General features: G+C 43.8%; 2 protein-coding genes across 2 annotated transcripts; one reads left to right on the top strand and one right to left on the bottom strand.

Annotated features, from left to right (window-relative positions):
* The first annotated feature begins 1509 nt into the window (after positions 1-1509).
* On the top strand, positions 1510-10215 carry LOC125507469. The gene is made up of 14 exons (XM_048672042.1): positions 1510-1599; positions 3375-3443; positions 3552-3559; positions 3703-4165; positions 4840-4934; positions 5038-5221; positions 5882-5947; positions 6037-6176; positions 6930-7056; positions 8001-8146; positions 8860-9000; positions 9329-9423; positions 9540-9802; positions 9943-10215. Exons 1-14 carry the CDS (start codon positions 1510-1512, stop codon positions 10054-10056), a joined length of 2001 nt encoding a protein of 666 aa, XP_048527999.1. The 3' UTR covers positions 10057-10215.
* Positions 10216-15719: 5504 nt separating this feature from the next.
* LOC125506154 (tryptophan synthase alpha chain-like) lies at positions 15720-18158 on the bottom strand. The gene is made up of 7 exons (XM_048671016.1): positions 17790-18158; positions 17372-17693; positions 17198-17274; positions 17009-17086; positions 16576-16653; positions 16392-16451; positions 15720-16291 (listed from the first exon to the last, which is right to left on the bottom strand). The coding sequence occupies exons 1-7, from the start codon at positions 18054-18056 to the stop codon at positions 16157-16159; spliced, it is 1017 nt and encodes a 338-aa protein (XP_048526973.1). The 5' UTR covers positions 18057-18158; the 3' UTR covers positions 15720-16156.
* Between the last annotated feature and the right edge of the window lie 1561 nt (positions 18159-19719).

The following is a 19719-nucleotide window of genomic DNA, read 5'->3' as shown; positions in this document are numbered from 1 at the left end:
GGAGGCATAAATTCGTCCCAGTGAATTGTTCCCTGCAAGTTTACCTTTTTCATCTTAATTCTTTAATCTCACTATCAGGTAAGTGTCAATGGAGTTACAGGTCCACGAGCAACTGTGAACCCACTCGTTAGAGATCTTCTTAAGGAGATTAAGCAGGTTCGAACAAATAATTATAAAATTCATCCCCTTTGTCAATGATCTTATCAAAATTATCAACTTGTATATACTCCTGGATATATGCTCAAAAGGTTATACTCCTGGATATATGCTTAAAATAAACCCACTCCGTTGGAGATGCAGTAATACTCTCAATTATGTAAGGTAGACTGACTTTTGTATTAATGTGTTCCAAAGCTTGTGTAAGCAAGATACTAACCTACAAAGCATTCTTTGGAGAAACACACCTATGTGAGCCCGACTGCTTGTCACAGTCTATGAGATTGGGTAATCTCTAGGAAGTTCACGAGAAGGTACGGAGTATGGCTAATAAGCTCCACCCATGGGGTTTAGCCTTCGACAGCCATGTATTAGCTGACAAATAGGCGAAACTTCTGCACGCCAAACTGACAATTCAAGGCATAGTCCATTTGTTCAGTTGTGAAGAAGTCTAATCATGTTGCTCTAGGTGGAGTTCAACTTAACAGTGTCTACTGAAATTTCTGATATATCAAATATTGTTTGGAACAGTTGACAAACTTATGTGCCTCGAGATCTGGTGGGGGATTGTTGAATCATAGATGGGCTTTAGGCCCATATGAACAATGATTCCTGGTTAATCTTGAGGCCCATGTATGATATGGCAGGTGGTGGGAAATTTAGTCCCACCTTGCTAGTTGAGGAGAGTTGAGACCCCTTTATAAGGGTTGCTCTATCACTTGCCATTGGAAGCTTCGGAAAAGGAGTGATACACGCGCGCTCCTCCTCCTTCGCCACCCGCCTCGCCTCGTCGCGCGCGCCACAGGTTGCGGGAATGAGCCGACCCGGAGCTTATTTTTGCCGCTCAGGAACGAATTAATTAATTAGGGATTAATTAACGAGTCGCTAACAGGTGGGCCACTGTCCGAGACGTTGGACTGTGGGCTCACTTGCGTTCCCCGGATTCGTCGACTCCGTTCGCGGGTGTGCGACCCTTCTCCGGGAACGACGACTCCCTTCCTGGGAGTGCGTCGACTCGGTCATGGGCCTACGCCCAGGCCCAAGACTTCCTACCCGACAGCCTATATAAGAAGGCTCTGCCCAATGGAGTGACCTAGTTCAGTTCACTCACTCCCTCTCGCATAACCTAGCCGTCATCTACTGTTCCTTACTCCGTGCTGCCTCCGGCGACCCCATCCCGACGATCGTGTGCACGGTTGGTCGGGAGAGCAGGTGCCTCCGGAATCCTGTTGTTCGAGATCCTGCCCGGGAGAACGACAATAAGGTTTTTGGGGAGCGTCTCGACGCGACTGCTCCCAATCCATCCCCAACTCCGTCAGCCTCTGCTTCCACTACTTCCCCTGCATCGGCACCATGGCCGACGATGCCGCCGCGAAGAAGAAGGCTACGGACGACGCCGAGGCTGCTGCTGCCGCCGCCGCGTTGGGCTTGACCAACCGGAGGGTATGATATGTTCATCCCTCGTTTACTCGTATTTGTGCTAGCCGTGTATGTGCTGCTCATAGATGGTTCGCTTTTATGTTCTGTACGTGCTAGTATGCTTATGCATCACTATAAAATGCATACCTTTTATGCCATGCTTAATGTATACTCATGGATTAGTTTAACTGGAAAAGTGCTAATATTTCCAACACCTCTTATGTGGCTAGATATTGCAGACAACAAAGCAACACTATTCTTCTTTCTAAAATGTTTTTACACTCCCAGATCAAATCTACTAAAGTGCAACTATAAATTTCTACTTTCATCATTCATGTGGGACCACTCATTGGCCGGTTGCCACTTCCGTACTTTTGTTTCTTTTTTCCCTCTTTTTATTCCTTATTTATTCATTTCGGCCATTCACATCTTTCCCCCCACAAGTGCAACCATCCCGCGCACCATCTCTCTCGTCCCCTCCCCTCCGAACAATGCCACCACCGCTCTTGTTTGGTCCTGTTGTGGCCAGCGCCGAATCCTCATCACACTCCCTTCCCCCTCTCGCCTGCCGGCGATAGAGCTCGATAGCGGGCCCAAAGTGCTTGTGGCGGAGGTCCTGCCCCTCTCTGTCACGCAGGTGGTTGCTGCGGAGCTCAATTGGATCAACGTAGAGTTCGGCTCCAATGAAGTGCCACCTATTTCTCAGCGTAGAGTTCGGCTCCAATGAAGGAAGCTGGGGTGGAGGGAAGTGTGAGGCACTCAACCTTGAGGGTAGGAATGGGCCATGGCATCATCAGACGAGGCCATGGTTGGAACTGGTGGCAGCCTGACAAGCGCCTAGGTGTCGGCTCGTCATGAAACTTTGGTTGTGCCAAAAATTTGGTGTATACATGGGCCTCTATATACCAGTCTCCATAAGAGAAGAGCACACGAGGTGTGAGTGTTGTGGATTAGAGAGGGAGAGAGACAGTTATGAGAAGACATACCTTGTGGTGCTCATTGAAGAACTGTGTCCCAAGCGAGCAGAAGCATAGGGAGGAGATGATGTACATGGCGTCGGCATGGAGCAGGCAGCGGACAGAGGAAGCATCCCTCCGTCGAGGGAACCACGCCAGGGAGCCCCTGATCACCGGGCTATGCAGCCGCTGTCGCGACCCCCTCCTGCTGGCGGCAGAGGCGGTGTGCCACCCAGGCCAGTGCGGCCGCCTCATCCTCCACAAGCACGAGCAGGCCAAGGAGGAAGACCGCCAGGAACCCCGCGGTAGCCATCTCGGGTCGAGCTTCGGGAGGCGAAGGAGATGACGGCGGCAGGGCAAGGAGGCGGGCGCGGGTTAGGATTTGGAGGGGAAGAGAGAGAGAGAGGTGAGGCAGCAGAAAGAGGAGAGGGAGCGACGCGAGTGCGAGGGGGAGGAGGCGGCTAGGTCATCTCCACGAAAGCGGCTGCGTTTTATACACCTATTTGCGAAATGACGAAAATGCCATCGGTGGGGCATGGAAATTACACGCGGTGGCACGCTGTTTCTATCACTATTCATTGCGACAGTGCCTCGGGTTCGATCCGACGGCCGAGGCCGTCTAGTGACTCGATCTGACGATCCAGATCCCATCAAGAAAACGAAATAGACGACTCAATATTACTGGCCGCAACACCACTTACATCTTGGGGAAAATTAGTAAGCCAAATATGTTAGATGTAGATTATAGCCCTCGAACCATAACCAGTTAGTAGATGAGCAAGGATATTACAAAGACGAGAACAAGCATGCATCAATCTTATAATCTATGAAGTTCGTTTATAGCTTGAACTTAGCTTCTTGGAAGAGGATGCCAAGAGGTGCGCGGTCCCCAATGCAAGCTTGGGCAAGAGGGTTCGTGATGAAAATAACTCGGCCCATATTAAACTCTTCAGCAAGGCTGATAGCATTTATCATGGCCAACGTTTTTCTTTTCACCTGGGTTGTAAGTTGTTTTAACAGGATTGCAAGTTTTTTAGAAAGAGAAAAAGGACCACCTAAAAAAAGGACTACCAGGGCCAGGCCAAAACCCACTGGCGGCCCAAACGCCCTGCCGCAGCCCGGCCCTGTGAAAAGCCCAAACGTTCTGCGGCTGGGTTGGGGTTTTGTGCAGTTATAAACCAGACCCACGCTCCCCCTGCGCCCTCCCCTCGCAGTCGAACGGCCTCGCCACCCCCGCTCCTCTCCTCTCTCTCCTCTCGCCCACGTCCGCCACCACCGAAGAAGCTGCCATGGCGGCCGGCGACACAGGCGCCGCGGCGGGCGGAGCGGGCAAGGACGACGAGCCCGAGCCGCCGCGGGAGCTGGACGCGGCGGGCGAGCGAACCACCCCCGATCACCACGCTCCGGTGTCGCCGGGCGCTTCCGAAGAGAAAGAGGGCGCCAGCGGAGCAGCCGAGGCGGGGCAGGACGACGCGCCCGAGCCGGAGGAGGGCGGCGACACCACGGAGGACGATGTGGATGAGGAGGATGAGGAGGAGGAAGGGGACGGGGAGGAGGAGGAGGGAGACGAGGACGAGGACGAGGACGAGGAGGACGCCCCGATGGACCTGCCGTTCGCGCCCGCGGAGGAAGAGGTACTCGGCCTCGCCTCGCCTCCCACCCCATCTCCCCGACTCGCGTTCCCTCTCGCGGCGCGACGAGGGTTTTTGCGGTTTCCATTTCCCTCGCTCTCGCGGGTATTCCGTCGAGCGGTTGGTGCGCGCTTCGAGGGCGACCGCTCTTGTTAGAATAACTAAGCGATTCTGTGCCTCAGGGTGAGCGAGGACAGCCCACGCGGCACGCTGTGCTCGATGCTGGTTGAATCCTCCTCCGTCCATGGGACAGAGGGTGAATTCCTGGGGAACATGCATCCATCTTGCATTTTCTTTGCTATTGTGATTTGTGGGCCATGCAATTTGCATTTACAGCTGAGAACTGCCCATATCTGTTAGTATTACAACTGGAGTTTAATTGTAACTGTTGTGGAGCAATTGTTTCTAGATGATGTCAAGTTGCATTTACAGCTGAGTACTGTGAATATGGCACTCGAATGTACTCCCTACATGGTTATTACAACTGGAGTTTACTTACCAAGCAACTGCTTATCGTGAACATGAAACTTTAATGCACATATTTCGCAATTGGTGTTTAGTTGCTTTGTTAGATGCCTTGTCAGGAAGACATAAATAGTTGCCAAACATGCTCCCTTGGAATTATAGTAATATCGTGTTGTCTTAATGTTCAATCTTCTGGTTGTAATTATCTGCAGTCACTTGAGGAGACAACTGCAGTTGATCCAAGCTATACTATCTCTCTTATAAGGCAACTAATACGTAAGGGATCCAGTTTGGAGAAAGAGTTCAGGTGAGTGGTACTTCCAGATTTTCCCCCATTAAGTATGTTTAGCAATGAAGGCTGTTATTAAAACGACCTGGTTGTCCTAATAATGTCTACCTCATGCAAAAAGTGACAAGCAAAGGGTCAATTCTGATGACGGGGATTCAATGCAACCGGATAACACGGATCCTTCTGAGAAAAGTGACAAGCAGGGTCTTCCAGAAGAAAGGAGTGTCAGTCCTAAGGATCAGTTGGTAGAGTGTGGTTGTATTCTGCAGGATCTTGCGGCTAGTACACCTCAAGCAGAACTTATGGTATTTATCTGCATCATTCTCTTGTATAAGGATGTATTTCTTCTATAGGTTTGTCATAAACAGAAGTTTTGCTATATGAAACTTGTTTATTGCTGCTCAATTTCTTACTGAACAAGATACTAGCAAGCAGGAAGTGTGAGAGATTTTGATTGCCTTATCTGCACTGGCTTTAGACATTGTTTGGATATCCTGGATTTTAATACGATGTGGTTGGCTTGTTAGATCAATTAGGAGTAGATAAGCAAAAAAATAAGGTGGATAATTGTAATTGTTTCATTCTTTTAGTTTTGTAGCTCCTTTGTGCTTATATTTTATCTTCCTGGCCCTGAATTTTAGTTCGGTATCAGTTTATTGTAGCAAATTCTTTACTATAATTTGTGAACCATATTAATTATTGCTGGTGATAGCTAGTTGTAGTGTGAATGCGTATGTCATAATAACATGCTAATTCTAACAAAAAATATAAATGGAAGAATGGCCAGGTTGCAGTAAGTCAAAAGTATTTCTCCTAAATCCTAATTGATCTAAGAGCAAATCAATTGTTCAAAGGAACTACAAAAGGAAATTAAGGCATAATAAACAGAATTATCCACCTTCCTTTATACCTTAGTAATTGTGCATCTTCTGCTGCTAACAACACATTACATTTACCCCTTGTAGATTAATAGCCTTGTGATTGAAGTGCTTTTGGACAACCTTCATACGGCAAAGTCGTCTAGGATGAAGGTGAAATGAAATTTTCCTCTACTGCTACCTCCGTTTTTGTTAAGCATGTATTAAAGTATCTTGTTTCTTTGAATCTTTTGTCCCTGCAGGGAATTTGTCTTGGAATCATGGGAAACTTAGTCTGTCATGAATCTCTAGTTGCTGCAATCTCTTCGAAAAAAGGTTTAATTGCAACTGTCGTGGAGCAATTGTTTCTAAATGATGTCAAATGCCTTTCTGAAGCATTCAGGTTGGGTATCTTTGGGATTAAGTTTTTTTTGCCGGACTCAAATTTATTATTTAGAACCAAGTTTTTTATTATTTATTTATCAGCCGTTTGACAAGCTGTTTACTATTCTAGCATTGCAAGATATTTCATCCCGTGAAATTTAAGTCGTATCATGTAAAAAAATCTTGGTAGTTTAGCTCAGCACACACACGATTACCATGTTGATATATTATTTATGTTCTTGAATTTGTGCATTTTGTATTGGTCAGAAACCCATTCAATTTTACCACATAACTATGCAAATGCCCACATGCAAAACTACACATCCTTACATCACATGTTACATGCATACCTACATTTGGACATAACCAATCAACCACAAGTTGTTGAACTTGTGGATGAAAATGCTTGAACATACAGTACTTTTGCAAAAATATAACCATTTTCAACTGTGTTAATAGGTTATGTACTTATGTTATTAATCATCTGGGGGATAGGAGCTAAGTAAATTTAGATTTTGTTTTTCTTGATAATTTAATTTTCTATTGTCGATGTTGAAAACTTGGAGAAGCTGCTTTCTAAGAAGCTGCTTTCTAATTGTTCTGAGTTGTAGACAATGAGAACTGAGAAGTTCCATCTATGCTCTGTTCTTTTTTGCTTATTTTGACTTGTGTTGCTGTCTGTAAAAAAAAACTTACACCCCGAGATAGTTGGAATGAGTATTGTTGCTAAATTTCATCAGTGTTGCATCCTCACACAGTTTTTCTTAGATAGGTTGTTCGCTGCCATTCTTCGGTCCAGTGCATCTGTTTCTTGGGCTCAAGCTCTTTTACCTGATGAGATTCTTTCACGTATTCTACTGATAGTTGGGAAGACAGATAATTGTACATTACTTGAAAAGGTATTGTACGGAATTCGTATATGCAACTTGTTGTGACTGCGTATTGTACTGAATTCCTATATGCAACTTGTTGTGAATAATCCGTAGAGTTGGTCCTCACAACTTTAGTGACTTTGGTTCTTTTTAAATTGAATTTTGACATATATGGACACATTATATTTGTTTTGTAGGACTTGTGTAACATAAATTGTTTTAATCATCTTAGCTCGTTCTTCTATACGTGATGGTTAGGCATGTGTGTTTGCCTGCTTAACTCTTTTATCAGTTTCAAGAAGGTCGTCATTGAATACTCCCTCTGTACCGAAATAGAGAAGGTCGTCATCGAATACTCTCTCTGTACCGAAATACTTGTAGTTGAGGGAAACTAGTACAAGTTTCCCCAACTACAAGTATTTTGGTACAGAGGTAGTAGTTTCTATGGACTGTTTCATCTTCCCAAACACTTCTTAGTTGTATGGTCCAGTCTTACTCATTGCTACCATATCCATGTTATCCGAACAATGTAGAATTATCCTTGGTCAGAATGAGGTTCTTTTTTTTTCCATGGCAATTGCTTGGTTCTCTTCTGTGAAAATTCTTCTCTTAGGAGAATATCTGAATTTTTTTGACTGCATTGATACTCTTGAGAAACATGTGACTGCAAATTGCAAGTTTATCAAACTTTTAGCTGCAGAGGTCTTATGGTCTTTGAACTAGCATCTATTTGCTTATCGTTCTACAATAACTTTTATAGCAGTGAAAGCCTTTATTTCCTTAAAATTATACTGTAAAACTAATGTTGCCTATTGTTATGTGTTGTATGATTCGGTTGAAATTGTCAGCCCAGCCGAATTATCACAACTACTTTCATCTTATTATACTATGGTTCAGCTGAAAATTTTCCATCTTTATATTTGCATGTGTTCAACTGTTTGGTTATTTCTTATGTGAATTACTGGTCGCAGATCATTGACTTCCTATCAACTGTCATTGATAATCGAGATGTGATTGCTATGCTTATCCAGCCCTTGCTTAAACTGGGTTTAGTTGACCGTGTTATTGGGTTACTAACAAATGAGATTGAAAGATCACCGGATGAGAAGCTAGACAGGTATGTTGAACTAACTTGAAATTTGGCAAGATTTTCATTTTATAAAAGTTATCTGTTACAGATTTTGAACTATTATTGTTCTAGGTATCATGGAAACTTCTCCTGTGTACTCCCTCCATTCCAAAATGCAAGGTGTATTAAATTTGAGAAATGTCAAACTTATCTAGGTTTGGTCAAATAGAAAACGTTTGACCTTTTGAAAAACCAATACACTTTACATTTTAGATTGGAGGGAGTATGTGGTAAATTTTCTGTAGTTAAGAAATAAATCATAGGAAAAACACCTAAGGCCTGTTTGGATATGTGGTATTTCTCTGGAGATTTATGGCATTCAGTTCGATTATGGGCTGAATGCTGAAGCTCCCAAAACAGTCATGTAAGGAATCCTCAAGGATTTGAATCCTCCATAATCCCGTTTAAAGTCATTGTTTCAAAGAGATCCTTAAAGCTTTGTAGAATATTTTTTATATTTCATGTCTTCTAGGCAAAGTTTAGGTCCTTAACCTGTGTTCTGAGACGCGGCCATTTGTTGTGTTCCAATAATATGGTCTGAGCATTTTAAATTTCTTACATTCCCACTTCCTAGTTTTAATTTAATAGGACTGTAGCTGCATTTCTCTGTCACTGCGATAACCCTTCTTAGTTATTGAATTTTGAATTAACAACCTGGGATAGTAATGAATTTACCTTACCTTTTTCTTAACACGTTTCAGACCGGGTTCTCTTGATTTGATCCTTCACTTCATGGAAGAATTATCAGCCATACACTGTGTTTCAAAGGCAATGTCATCGAATGACCGGCTGATTAAAGTGTTAGTGAACATATATTTGTTCATCAGCCCGGTCGAATTCTGGTTCATATATACATTTTTGAAGAAATGCATTGTGTTGTTGCCTCCTTGGTACCAAATTGTTAGCTTGACCAACTCATAACTCTTAACAAGCAAGCTGCTCCAATTTTTTTGATTGTCAGTAAGTCATGATTCCCCCCCCCCCCCCCCCCCCCTCCCGGAAATTTGAAGAAACATTCCTTGCCCCATTTGTACATTTGGCAAACTTCACCTTGCATTAATTCTTACCCTACAACCTCTATGGTGACTTAGGATGTTTCACTTGAAAGATCTGTAGATTCAGATGTAGGAATGCAAGTCAAGCATGGTAATTGTATTCTTATTCACAAACTCTTCTTCAGGTTGCAAGCTATTGTGCTTCGGTGGTGATCGTAATGTCAAATATTTTGACAGATGGAAAGCATTTGGTGCCTAAGATATCCCATGGTAGGCACATTTTTTTTTCTTAGCACTTATCTTATTATCTAAGCAACTATTGTATTTGCTAAGCAGTGCACCACATTTAGTGCCATTACATTGATCCAGTCTTTCAATTGTTTCAGATTTACCGTTCCTGGAGGGCCTACTTGAAGTTCTTCCAGAGGTCCCTGATGATGACCAAGCTCGATATGCACTTTGGAGTATCTTATCGCTTATTCTGGCACAAGTGCAAGGAACTGAGTTGAACTCCTCGTCCCTCGACCAGTTTGCGTCTCTGTTCTCAGGCAAGTTCGGCCTCATCAAAGATGACCTCGAGAGTCAGGTGGTTGATGAAGAGAAGTTAACACCTGAGGATGCTCTCCTGAAGGAATGGACATCGAGATGTGTATCCTCTAAAACAATATATACAATTTGCCCTTCATGGAAATCTAGATCTTAAGCTACATTTACAAACTAACATGATGGGATACATTTCGGCAGCAGCAATCGCATTGTTTTTCCTATGCTACAAAATATCTGTGACAGCTCATGGCAATCTCCTTCTTCATGGAGAGATGGATCAAGGTGAAGTCCTCGACTGGAGACTCCATCAACAATGCTCAGGAGGTGCTGAGCTACTGCCAGAAGGCGCTCCACTAACCGGAAACTCCACTCCACTGACAAGCTTGCTGCTGTTTGTAATCAACGCTGCTGACGTGAGAGAGAATGCGGCATGTGGCCGCTGTGATTTTGGAACCGGGAGTCGGTTATAACCTACTGTCGTTTTAGACTACGGCAACCTGTAAAATCGGCGAATGGAGATTAACTAGGGGCATGGGTGGGGACATACGAGTTTTGGACATGGGTGGGGATACAATTTTTTTGGGGGATATACGAGTTTTGGGCATATGGGTGGGGATACAAATTTCTTTGGGGATATACGAGTTTTGGACATGGGTGGGGATACCATTTTTTTAGGAGATGTGCGATTGCCAAGTTTGATAAATCGCAAATTTGGTCTAAAGTTTTCGTTTTCTGGGTAAAAACTATTTCTGTCATCTGAATCGATATGTAAACCTGAAACATGGTTGCAGATGTGGTTTTCATCGCTACCTTGAATGCCAGTTTTCTCTTTACACTTTGGCAAAAAAAACTGCACCCGCTTTGACTGGAATCAAATCGGCTGCCATCCCTATTGTAAAGTCACAAAGCGCAGCAACTATCATCCTGTACATTCATCCCTATTGTAAGTTAGAGAATGAATTTCCCATGAACGCCAAGGCAGATTTCTGTCAGAAAGCAAGACTGTCATCCCAGCAACTCTAGAGAAGTACTCCCTCCGTTCCTTTATATAAGGTGTATTTGTCTTTTCCAAAAGTCAAACGATCGCATGTTTCACCGAGTTTTTAGAAAATATATATCCATATACACAGTACAATATTTATATCATTTGATTCATTATGAGAAGTAGTTTCATATTTTATCTTTTAGGTACTACAGATGTTGTTATTTTATTCTATTATCTTGGTCAAACATTCAAATGGTTGACTTGCACGAAAACTAATACACCTTATATTCTGGAACGGAGGGAGTAATAATTAAATAGGTTAGGGTGTGTGCAATGCGTGGTGGATCTTTGCGTCTCCAGTGCCAATGCACCTGGATTGAAAAACAAAATGCAAGTTGCAGAAAAAGACAAAAAATTCCCGGAACTTTTTGGAAACAAATGATGTAGTGTTATACTGACGTAAAAAGTTCGGCGAAGAAATGACTTTCATGGTATTTTGGATGCAAAAAAAACAGAAAAGGCACTATATTAAAAGTTATTATTCACACTTTTTGTACTCGCAGTTTTTCTTTTTGCCCTGAAGTCGGCTATGAATTTTGTTTTTCTCCATTGTGGCCTGTAATGCTACCAAGGTTCAGTGCTATTAAGAGCATCTCTAATAGACCCCTTAAATCGCGGAAGTTTTCGGTTCGCGGAAAACACATGTCGGTTTGAGCTGCGGCCGAACAGACCCCTCAAATTTAAACTTTCTCTCGTCCGTGTCCATAGCCAGCTAGCTCGCTCCTACGAAGTCGGCGAACAGCGCATAAAATGGCCGAATATGGAATCGCCGGCGCCCAGGACGACTCACATGAAGCTAGCTAGCTTGAATCAGTCCAAACGGCCAAATATGGAGCCGTCGTCGCTGTAGCTAGCTGAATCGATTCAAGCGGACAGAGTTGCCTTAGCTAGCTCCTCCGTCAGGAGAGACACGGGCGTGTGGGCTGCTGGCGGGCGGCGGCTGGGGCGGCCGGGCGGGTGGCTGGCGTCCGGGGTGGCGCGGACGGCGGATGCGGATGTTTTCATGGCAGTTGGGCTCCCGCCAAGTGCTTTCTCCTAGGGGAATCGTAGAAGTGGATGTGAAAACTATGTTTTTACAGATCGGGAGGAGCTTTTTAATGTGCCTCTTAAAAGATTTATAGATCGGAGTCGTTTACGGGTTTTATTCGGGTCGTTTTTTCCGTCTAAAACTGTAAATCGTCAGTTATTTTATAGTTTCGTGAGTTTTAAAGAGTCTGCTGGAGAAGTTTTTTCAGGGAGGCAACACTGAGTTTTCTCCTTTTCAGAAAAAGCATGGTTTAGGTCGGTCAGGTATAATTAATATCATCTTGATATTGATATATTACCTTTACCAACAATTTTTTTTATCCCGCAGGTTTTTTTTTAGGATTTTGAGTTGGGGTTGATTTTCAAGTTTAAATCATCACTTTCCTGTGGCAGTTTTCGACTTATTCATCTCCTAAAAGTTACAGCATGTAGTTTTTTTAGGGAAGCGGTTCTAGTCACTCCCTCTGTCCATTAGATCGGTATCGCGCCTTGGCGTGAGGGTGCCGGTCCTAATGTTTTGGTCAAGCAGGTAATGCTAAGTTAGTAGAAATCCATGTGTAGCATATGGCTATTGCTCGGTTTGTGAATAATGATCTACAAGGCACTTGTGAATAACGATCTAAAAATGTTTGTGGGTATCATGGGTTTATAGGGACAACTCGCTTTCATGTTTGTGGCGGAAACATGTGTACATCAGAAACTTTAACTACAATATGGTATGGTAGACATGTACATGACCAAGCAAGAAATCGGAAATAGAACGGTGGGCGTCTTAAGTAAAGCAAGCACTAGCCAATTACATATAAGTTTGTATTGTTCCTCAGCGCTATTCAGGACGAAGATGATACATAGAGTAGCATACAGACCGCAACATCTGCTTGTCCTTCGAATTTGTATAGAAGCATGGAGGAAACCTCGTCATTGCACTAAACAAAGACACGTTAGTATACCGAAAAAAGGATAGAGAAAAAGACACATTGGTACACAGAAAAAGATAGAGAAATAAAGTTCGTGATGAATTGAAGCATGAATATTCTGAATTAGTGTATCGCCAAACAATGTATTTTTCACATAAATAAAAATGTCCGGAGGAAAAAAACAGTCATGTTGCGAGTGTTTATTGATTCACAGTATCGATGCCTAATTAGTTGCCACCAAGAATAGGCTAAATCATACAATCCCAACCAAACCATCAATCGATCTCTGACAAAAGAGCACATAAAATTCTGAACAAAAGTGTTAAGTAGGTTAAAAGCTTCTGAAGGAAAAACAATTATATAAACCTACTCCAATTGATAAGTTTTTAATAATACAACCATCTACTTGACACAATATCAGCAAGCCCGGCCGCTCATCTTGACACCAACGTCACATGGACTTTCACAATCTAACAGTGAAAGGAAACATGTTAAGAAATCGAGTAGAAGAGGAAAAAGGCATCGATACTGCCACTGACCTCCATGTCTCTATCCTCGCAGCATAATGCCTAGCAAATCACCTCTACCTCCTCCTCTATCTCTGTTTGTCCTCCTCAATAGAGAGAAACCACTTCCATTCCCCTATTCCAAGCATATCATTACAAATAAGATCAGAACGAGAGTTAAAACTACAGGGGTTGGAGAAGGTGAAGGGGAGGGGAATTATACCAAGCACCGACCTTCTGTGAGCTGGATCAGCTGAGGGTGTAAAGGGCCGCAGTAAAGGGACGGTGCGAACGGCGGCAACAACCATGGGTGCTTGTTCCCATGGAACCTCTCAGTTGCTGCTAGGGAGTCTCGTGGAGCAGCAGGCTGAGCAGCTCGTCTGGACGGCGGCAACAACGTCATGGATGAGTCAACCAAACAGTGAACGTGTCACCTCCCACCTATCCAGCTGCGAGACACCGAAGGAATCATGAACATGTAAGTGAAAATAATGTGGTTATCTCTTGAGCCCTAGGAATAATGTAAGTGAAAATAGAAGATAGCGTGGGATTAGCATATGCTTAAAGAAAACATCATGGATAAAAACAACAAAGCAGCAACGGTTTATGTTATAAGTTTATGCCCAGTTGTTTTCTATAATGGTTAGTCCAATGGAAGCAATGCGACATTTAAACCTATTCATGGTTGCGGTCGTCGTCTCCTAATAAGGTGCCAGACAATCAGGAAAGCCTACAATAGAACATGAACTTTCCAAATGCATAGCCTACCCTGATTTGCAATGCTCTAAACCCAAGCATATAAGGTATTATGTATGAAGTTTAATACTGACGATATAGAGAGAAAATGGACATGTGCGAGGTTACTGAATAACCAGTCAAGAAAATGACATTTGCACAAACGTATGGATTGAGAAAACTGAAACCTGAGTAGGAAGGTCCTCTACTTCAAGCCTATGCATCAACTTATAGAATCAACATGTACCAAAGTAAATTCATACGCTTTGAGATAACTTCACAGAGTATAAAGGGAGAAGATTTGAAATGTACAAACATAGGTCTCTCATGAAAAATGGGTGCTTGCATCCAAATGTTCCTTATGACTTATTTATGGAACCACAAAACTCTTTGAAGAAAACATGAGACTGCTATGATTTAAACTAATTTAGACTCTCATGTGCAATTTAGCCATTTTACTCATACTATTAAAAAACTAGAATTATTTTTAGATGGCACTAACAGTGCAAGCTTAGAAATAATGCACCACAACAGATCCCAAATCAATTAATTGGCTTCTTGGATAATGATATCGATCAAAATCAATGAATCAACCTACAGGAGTTTTAGACATGCAGCGTCACTAACAAATTTGAACTTACACTAGCACCAATGAAGAGGGACCGACATGTTCCTATGGATTGCTGATTACATAAGTTTAAGAAGTGCACCTAGATTGTGCAAAGTGCCCAAAGTATATAATAGTGTTGTGCGCCTAGCTAGATCTCCATCCATCCATCTGTTATGTCTTGGTATGGGTCTCATCTCCCTGCAAAGTAAACTTAATTTTTTGAAGATGAGACCATAATTGGATTAATTCGGCGGCTGCAGCCTACCTGCTGACCCACCTTGCTTCGACCGTGGAACAGTTCCATCTGAAATCCACATCAGACTACCCGATATGAAGCAGTTAGCACTTAGCACATCTCATCTTATGGACAATCAATTTATAGTCTAGTTCGTCGCGTTCAGGCATCTTGAGTCTGGACACAACCTTTGAGCTGGATTGACAGTTTATTCATCATCCCTACCTGTCTCTTCTGCTGATTCTTCCATATCAGAGGCATTGACTGGTGCAGTCTCATTTGCTTCGACATTTTCATTGAGCTGCTCATTTGCTTCAGGAGTATGTGGAACTTCTTCATCGGCTGATGCAGATGCAATCTCATTCACTTCATGAACTGTGGTAGAGGCATTTTCTTCATGAATGCTTGCCATGGGACGGGGTGGAGGCCCGAGGACTTTGTGAAGCCTTTTAAAAGGAGAACAGTGTTGTTCATGGTCTTCGACCTCCATTATTGTGATTTCAAATGGCGAGTGTGGAGTATTCGCCACATATGTGGCAATCTCTTTAGGAGGAGTGTGGGGATGCACTTCACCTTGTGGGAGCTGGATGCATCTCTTCCCAAAACTCGCCGTTGATTTTTAGGTTTGGTGCATCACCTATATAAATAAAAGATTCCGTTCTAAGTTGTGCTCCGGATGAGGCAATGATACCACAAGAGCATTCTCAAGTTGAGGAATACTCTCAGTATCACTGACAACATTATCTTGCTCGTGTTCTTCATATAGGGTGAGGCACCTGGTTAGTAGTCGTATGATGAGAAAGTGGCATGGGGGTAGTAGCGCGGGTGGAAGGTGGTGCCGCGGGCCGTGATCGGCTCGTTGGCATGTTAGTCGTTTGTGTTCTTGCCATACAAAAATAACAAGCAACTATGTTGCTTCCACCCCTTCATACTTGACCAACAAGAACAATTCACTTCCTTTATTTTCACATATCATGGTGATCTAGGGAATGTACTATGATGTTACAAATCATTTAGTGCATCCCGGAGGCTCCTCGCGAAGTCTTCTAGCCTCCTCAACCCTTCTCTTGGAGAAGCCACTTCACACAACTGTTTCACCATTACACTACCAATGATCACTCCATCTACATCCCACTCGGCAATTTATGTCCACTCATGAGTGGAGGTCGGTAGTGTAACTATTTTATTCACTTGATATTAACACTCCCAAGTTAACACAACAAAGGAAGAAAAGCATATGCAAACACTAATTATATATAAAGGTAAACACTAGTCTCTTTTTGCAACCGAAAAATTGCAAATACCTTCTACCGTTCTACCGATTTAAATTTGTACCACCATGTTGCCTTGCCACCACAAATAATTAACCATTTTAATTGCATATCATGGGAGTGCATTCTTCAAACTCTTGGCATATACTTCTAGCCTCTTCAATCCTTCTCTTGGAGAATTTGCTTCACCCAACTGTTTCACCATTGCACTACCAATGATCACTCCATCTGAACCCCACTTGGCAATCTGTGTCCATTCATAAGTGGAGGTCAGCAATGTAATAAACTTATTGAGATTGTTCAATCAAGATTAATTTTTTTGGTGAATCTTTCGGTGTGTTATCTACCTGGCTAACATGTTTCGGGGTCGATATGCCAAAGCCAACCGCCACTGCCTTATCTGTGACCTACGGACAATTACAAAAGATATGTGACTGTTGATACTTTAAATATTACAAGGGGGAAATTTACATTGTTTCTTTCCTGGTTAAGAGAGAAGATTTGATGGTTTTAAAAATCATTTCTACAAACCTGCCTAATCTCCTGAAGAAGATCCTTGACACGTGGGTTTACTGTCGCCCTAGCTCCTGTAACTCCAACGACGCTTACCTGCATAATGGAATTAATTAGGGGACTGAAATTTTAATCATGATATCTTGACCACAAAGCCAGAATTGGAATAAGAAGCTACTCCATCCGTTCCTAAATATATGACCTTTTAGGGATTTCACTATAGACTACTCCCTCTGTAAACTAATATAAGAGCATTTAGATCACTATTTTAGTGATCTAAACGCTCTTATATTAGTTTACGGAGGGCGTACATACGAAGCAAAATGAATGAATATACACTTTAAAGTATGTCTATATACATCCGTATGTAGTTCATAGTGAAATCTTTAAAAGGTCTTATATTAAGGAACATAGAGAGTAGGATTGTACGCATGTGTGTTGTGCAACTTACAAGGTAAACAAACCCTTCTGAAGCTTTTGTGATTTCTTTCATCCTCTCTGATGTTGTAGCTGGTGTTGTAAGAAGGATCTACAATCATTTGTTGAAGAAAAATATCATGTTTAATGACTGGCTTAAGTCTCAGTTATGTTAGCATTGCATTATATAATGTATAACAGGGGCATGGACCGATGCACGTACCAGCTCTAGATTGTTCTCTATGGCCTCTTTCCTGAAAGCATGTATCTGGTCGTATGGAAGATCGGGTATGATAAGGCCTGGAGTACATCCATGTAACAAGTGCGAATTAGCAAATCTGTTGTGTGGATTGTCAATGTCGCATAAAATATTTAGTTTGCTAACTCAGTTAATTACCTTTGACACCGGCTTCTTTGGCAGCCGCGGCGAAACTCCCTGTCCCACGGCGCAGGATGGGGCTGAAATAAGAGAAGATGACCACGGGGCAAGACAGCTCCGGCGTCACCTCCTTCAGCATCGACATCACGGCGTCGGTGGTTGCGCCAGCGGCTAGCGCCCGCGCCGCGGATGCCTGAATCACTGGCCCGTCGGCAGAGGGGTCAGAGAAGGGCAAGCCGAGCTCGATGACGTCGGCGCCGAGGCTGTCAAGGAGCTTGAGCGCCTCGGCCGTGGTCGCTAGGTCGGGGTCGCCGGCGGTGATGTACGGGATGAACGCCGTCTGCGCGCGCGCAACAGTAAAGCCTTCGTCGATTAGCATCGATATTTTACGTGCATGCATGCTGCGAACTGAGCTTAGTACGCTCGGCGCACTTACCTTGCCATTCGCCCTGACCCGAGACATGGCCTCTGCCACCGACAGGCCGTGCTTGCCGGCCGCGGACAGTGACGCACACCTCCCAGCAAGCGCGGGCGCGGGCACGGTCACCGCCGGTTCGAGTGACGCCACCGCCGCCACGGCGACTGCTCTGACCACGGGCCTCCCCGGCAGCGGCACGGGCACCGCCACAGAGGCCACCGTGCCGCGACGCATGGGGCGGCTCAACGACGGAGCCGAGGAAGATGCCTTGAGCGCGAAAGCCATGCAGATAGCGCGACGGACGGCAGGCAGGAAAGTCAACCGACGTTGCTGTGTGGGCAGATAGGTGGCTAAGATATACACGAGCAGCAGAGAGAACACTTCGACTTTTTCTGGACGTGATGAGTGAAATGTTGGTGCGCGTCAGTTTATATAGCAGCAGCCGCGGCCGCCGTCGGCGCTTCGGACAGAGGAATACACATACGCGGCTACGAGTAAACTAATGGTGGGGTTGATTCCATCTCCACCATGAACCCCAACCGCACGCGGCCACAGAACTACGTCTTACTTTTTGGTAGTTTAATTTAATTTATTAATGATTCACTTTCTTCGGACACCAATAGCACATGAGAAAAGAAACACGAATACGCACGAGCATTGCTTATCATTGCATTGATAGAAGGAGTAGAAAGTAGCAATTGCAGAGAGAATCGCACAAGGACAAATACGATGACCGGGCGTAAGGCTAGCCATAGTGGGGGTAACTTAGATAGTAACTTAACACACTCCAAGACAATTTTGCTTATGTGGCAAGTATTTAATGAGGAGAGAGGTGTTTGGAGTAACATAATATATTACTGTAACATAGCGCTTCCCGAGGTAAAATGAGTCTATAAGGCAATAAATGAGTTCATAAGGCAATAAATGAAATAAGTTACTACTACTAAGATATTTTGCACTATGGAGGTAGTAACTTAGACTAGTGTCATATGCATGAAAAGACTAAGTAGTAACATGCATATGTTACTAGTCTATGTTAGTACCTCCACAGTGGGTAGTGTGTCATGCATCTCTGCATTTATTACGTTGTAGACTCATTTTTTCTTAATATGTGTGATGTTACAGTAAGTAGATATGTTACCACATGCCTCTCTTTCTTCATTTATTATATGCCACATCATCTATTTTGCCTAGATAAGTGTGATGTTACCATCTATATTACTCTCACTGTGGGTAGTCTAAGTATCTTAGATCAGGCGTCATCTTTGATGATGTTGCATTAGGGCATGTACAAAGAGGGCATCACATTCCTAATGCCTCATCTCTTCCACCTAAGTAAAGATATATAGGGCATCATTTAGTTTCTCAAACACTAAACGCGTAGAGCTGCCCCATCAAGCCCACGTATGACATATATATACATCCTTGCTTTTTACCTTACTTTACATGCACAAGGAGGAGCTAGCTCACACCGTCTCTAGCTTTTGCCCTCTCTCGCTTTTGTCATGAGGAAGGCTACTTCCTCTGCAGGATCACGCTTTGATCTGCAAGCTACTAGTTGTGCCTACATGGACAAATTAGAGTGACGTCAAGCGCTGGGGCAGCCGTCCACAGTGGCGCGTTGGCCATGCCCTTATGTCCGGTTCTTGGTCATAAAGGAGGTAGAGCAGAGCATGATGGAGGCCACAACGCATGGGCCGATCGACCATCCAGAAACGACCTTGGATCACGAGCTAGAGGAAGTTCTTAATGCAGAGGGGCACCCAAATTTTCAGGTGAGATGCCAGGAGGGGGCGGTGGTCGATCCCGAGAAAAGGGCTAGATAGCATGACTTAGCAGAATACGCGCCATCAGACGTCCATCGCCAGGAGATGCGGTCAGGCTCACTGGTGAGGGCAGAGGCCCTAAGTTGGCGCCACAGGGACACTCACCGGATCAGCGCCGGAGG

The sequence above is a fragment of the Triticum urartu genome, chromosome 5 (assembly GCF_003073215.2).
Source record: "Triticum urartu cultivar G1812 chromosome 5, Tu2.1, whole genome shotgun sequence".
Lineage (NCBI taxonomy): Eukaryota > Viridiplantae > Streptophyta > Magnoliopsida > Poales > Poaceae > Triticum > Triticum urartu.
The sequence above is the reverse complement of the archived record's forward strand: the minus strand, read 5'-3'. Positions and strand labels throughout refer to the sequence as shown.

Excerpts from the sequence above, each read along its gene's own strand:
- LOC125507469 (XM_048672042.1), top strand. The coding sequence starts at position 1,510 with ATGGCCGACGATGCCGCCGCGAAGAAGAAGGCTACGGACGACGCCGAG. Across the intron at positions 4,935-5,037 it reads AGTTTGGAGAAAGAGTTCAG|TGACAAGCAAAGGGTCAATT; the intron begins GTGAGTGGTACT and ends TCATGCAAAAAG. Across the intron at positions 7,057-8,000 it reads ATTGTACATTACTTGAAAAG|ATCATTGACTTCCTATCAAC; the intron begins GTATTGTACGGA and ends TACTGGTCGCAG.
- LOC125506154 (XM_048671016.1), bottom strand. The coding sequence starts at position 18,056 with ATGGCTTTCGCGCTCAAGGCATCTTCCTCGGCTCCGTCGTTGAGCCGC. Across the intron at positions 17,275-17,371 it reads CAAAGAAGCCGGTGTCAAAG|GCCTTATCATACCCGATCTT; the intron begins GTAATTAACTGA and ends GATGTACTCCAG. Across the intron at positions 16,292-16,391 it reads CCCCGAAACATGTTAGCCAG|ATTGCCAAGTGGGGTTCAGA; the intron begins GTAGATAACACA and ends GAATGGACACAG.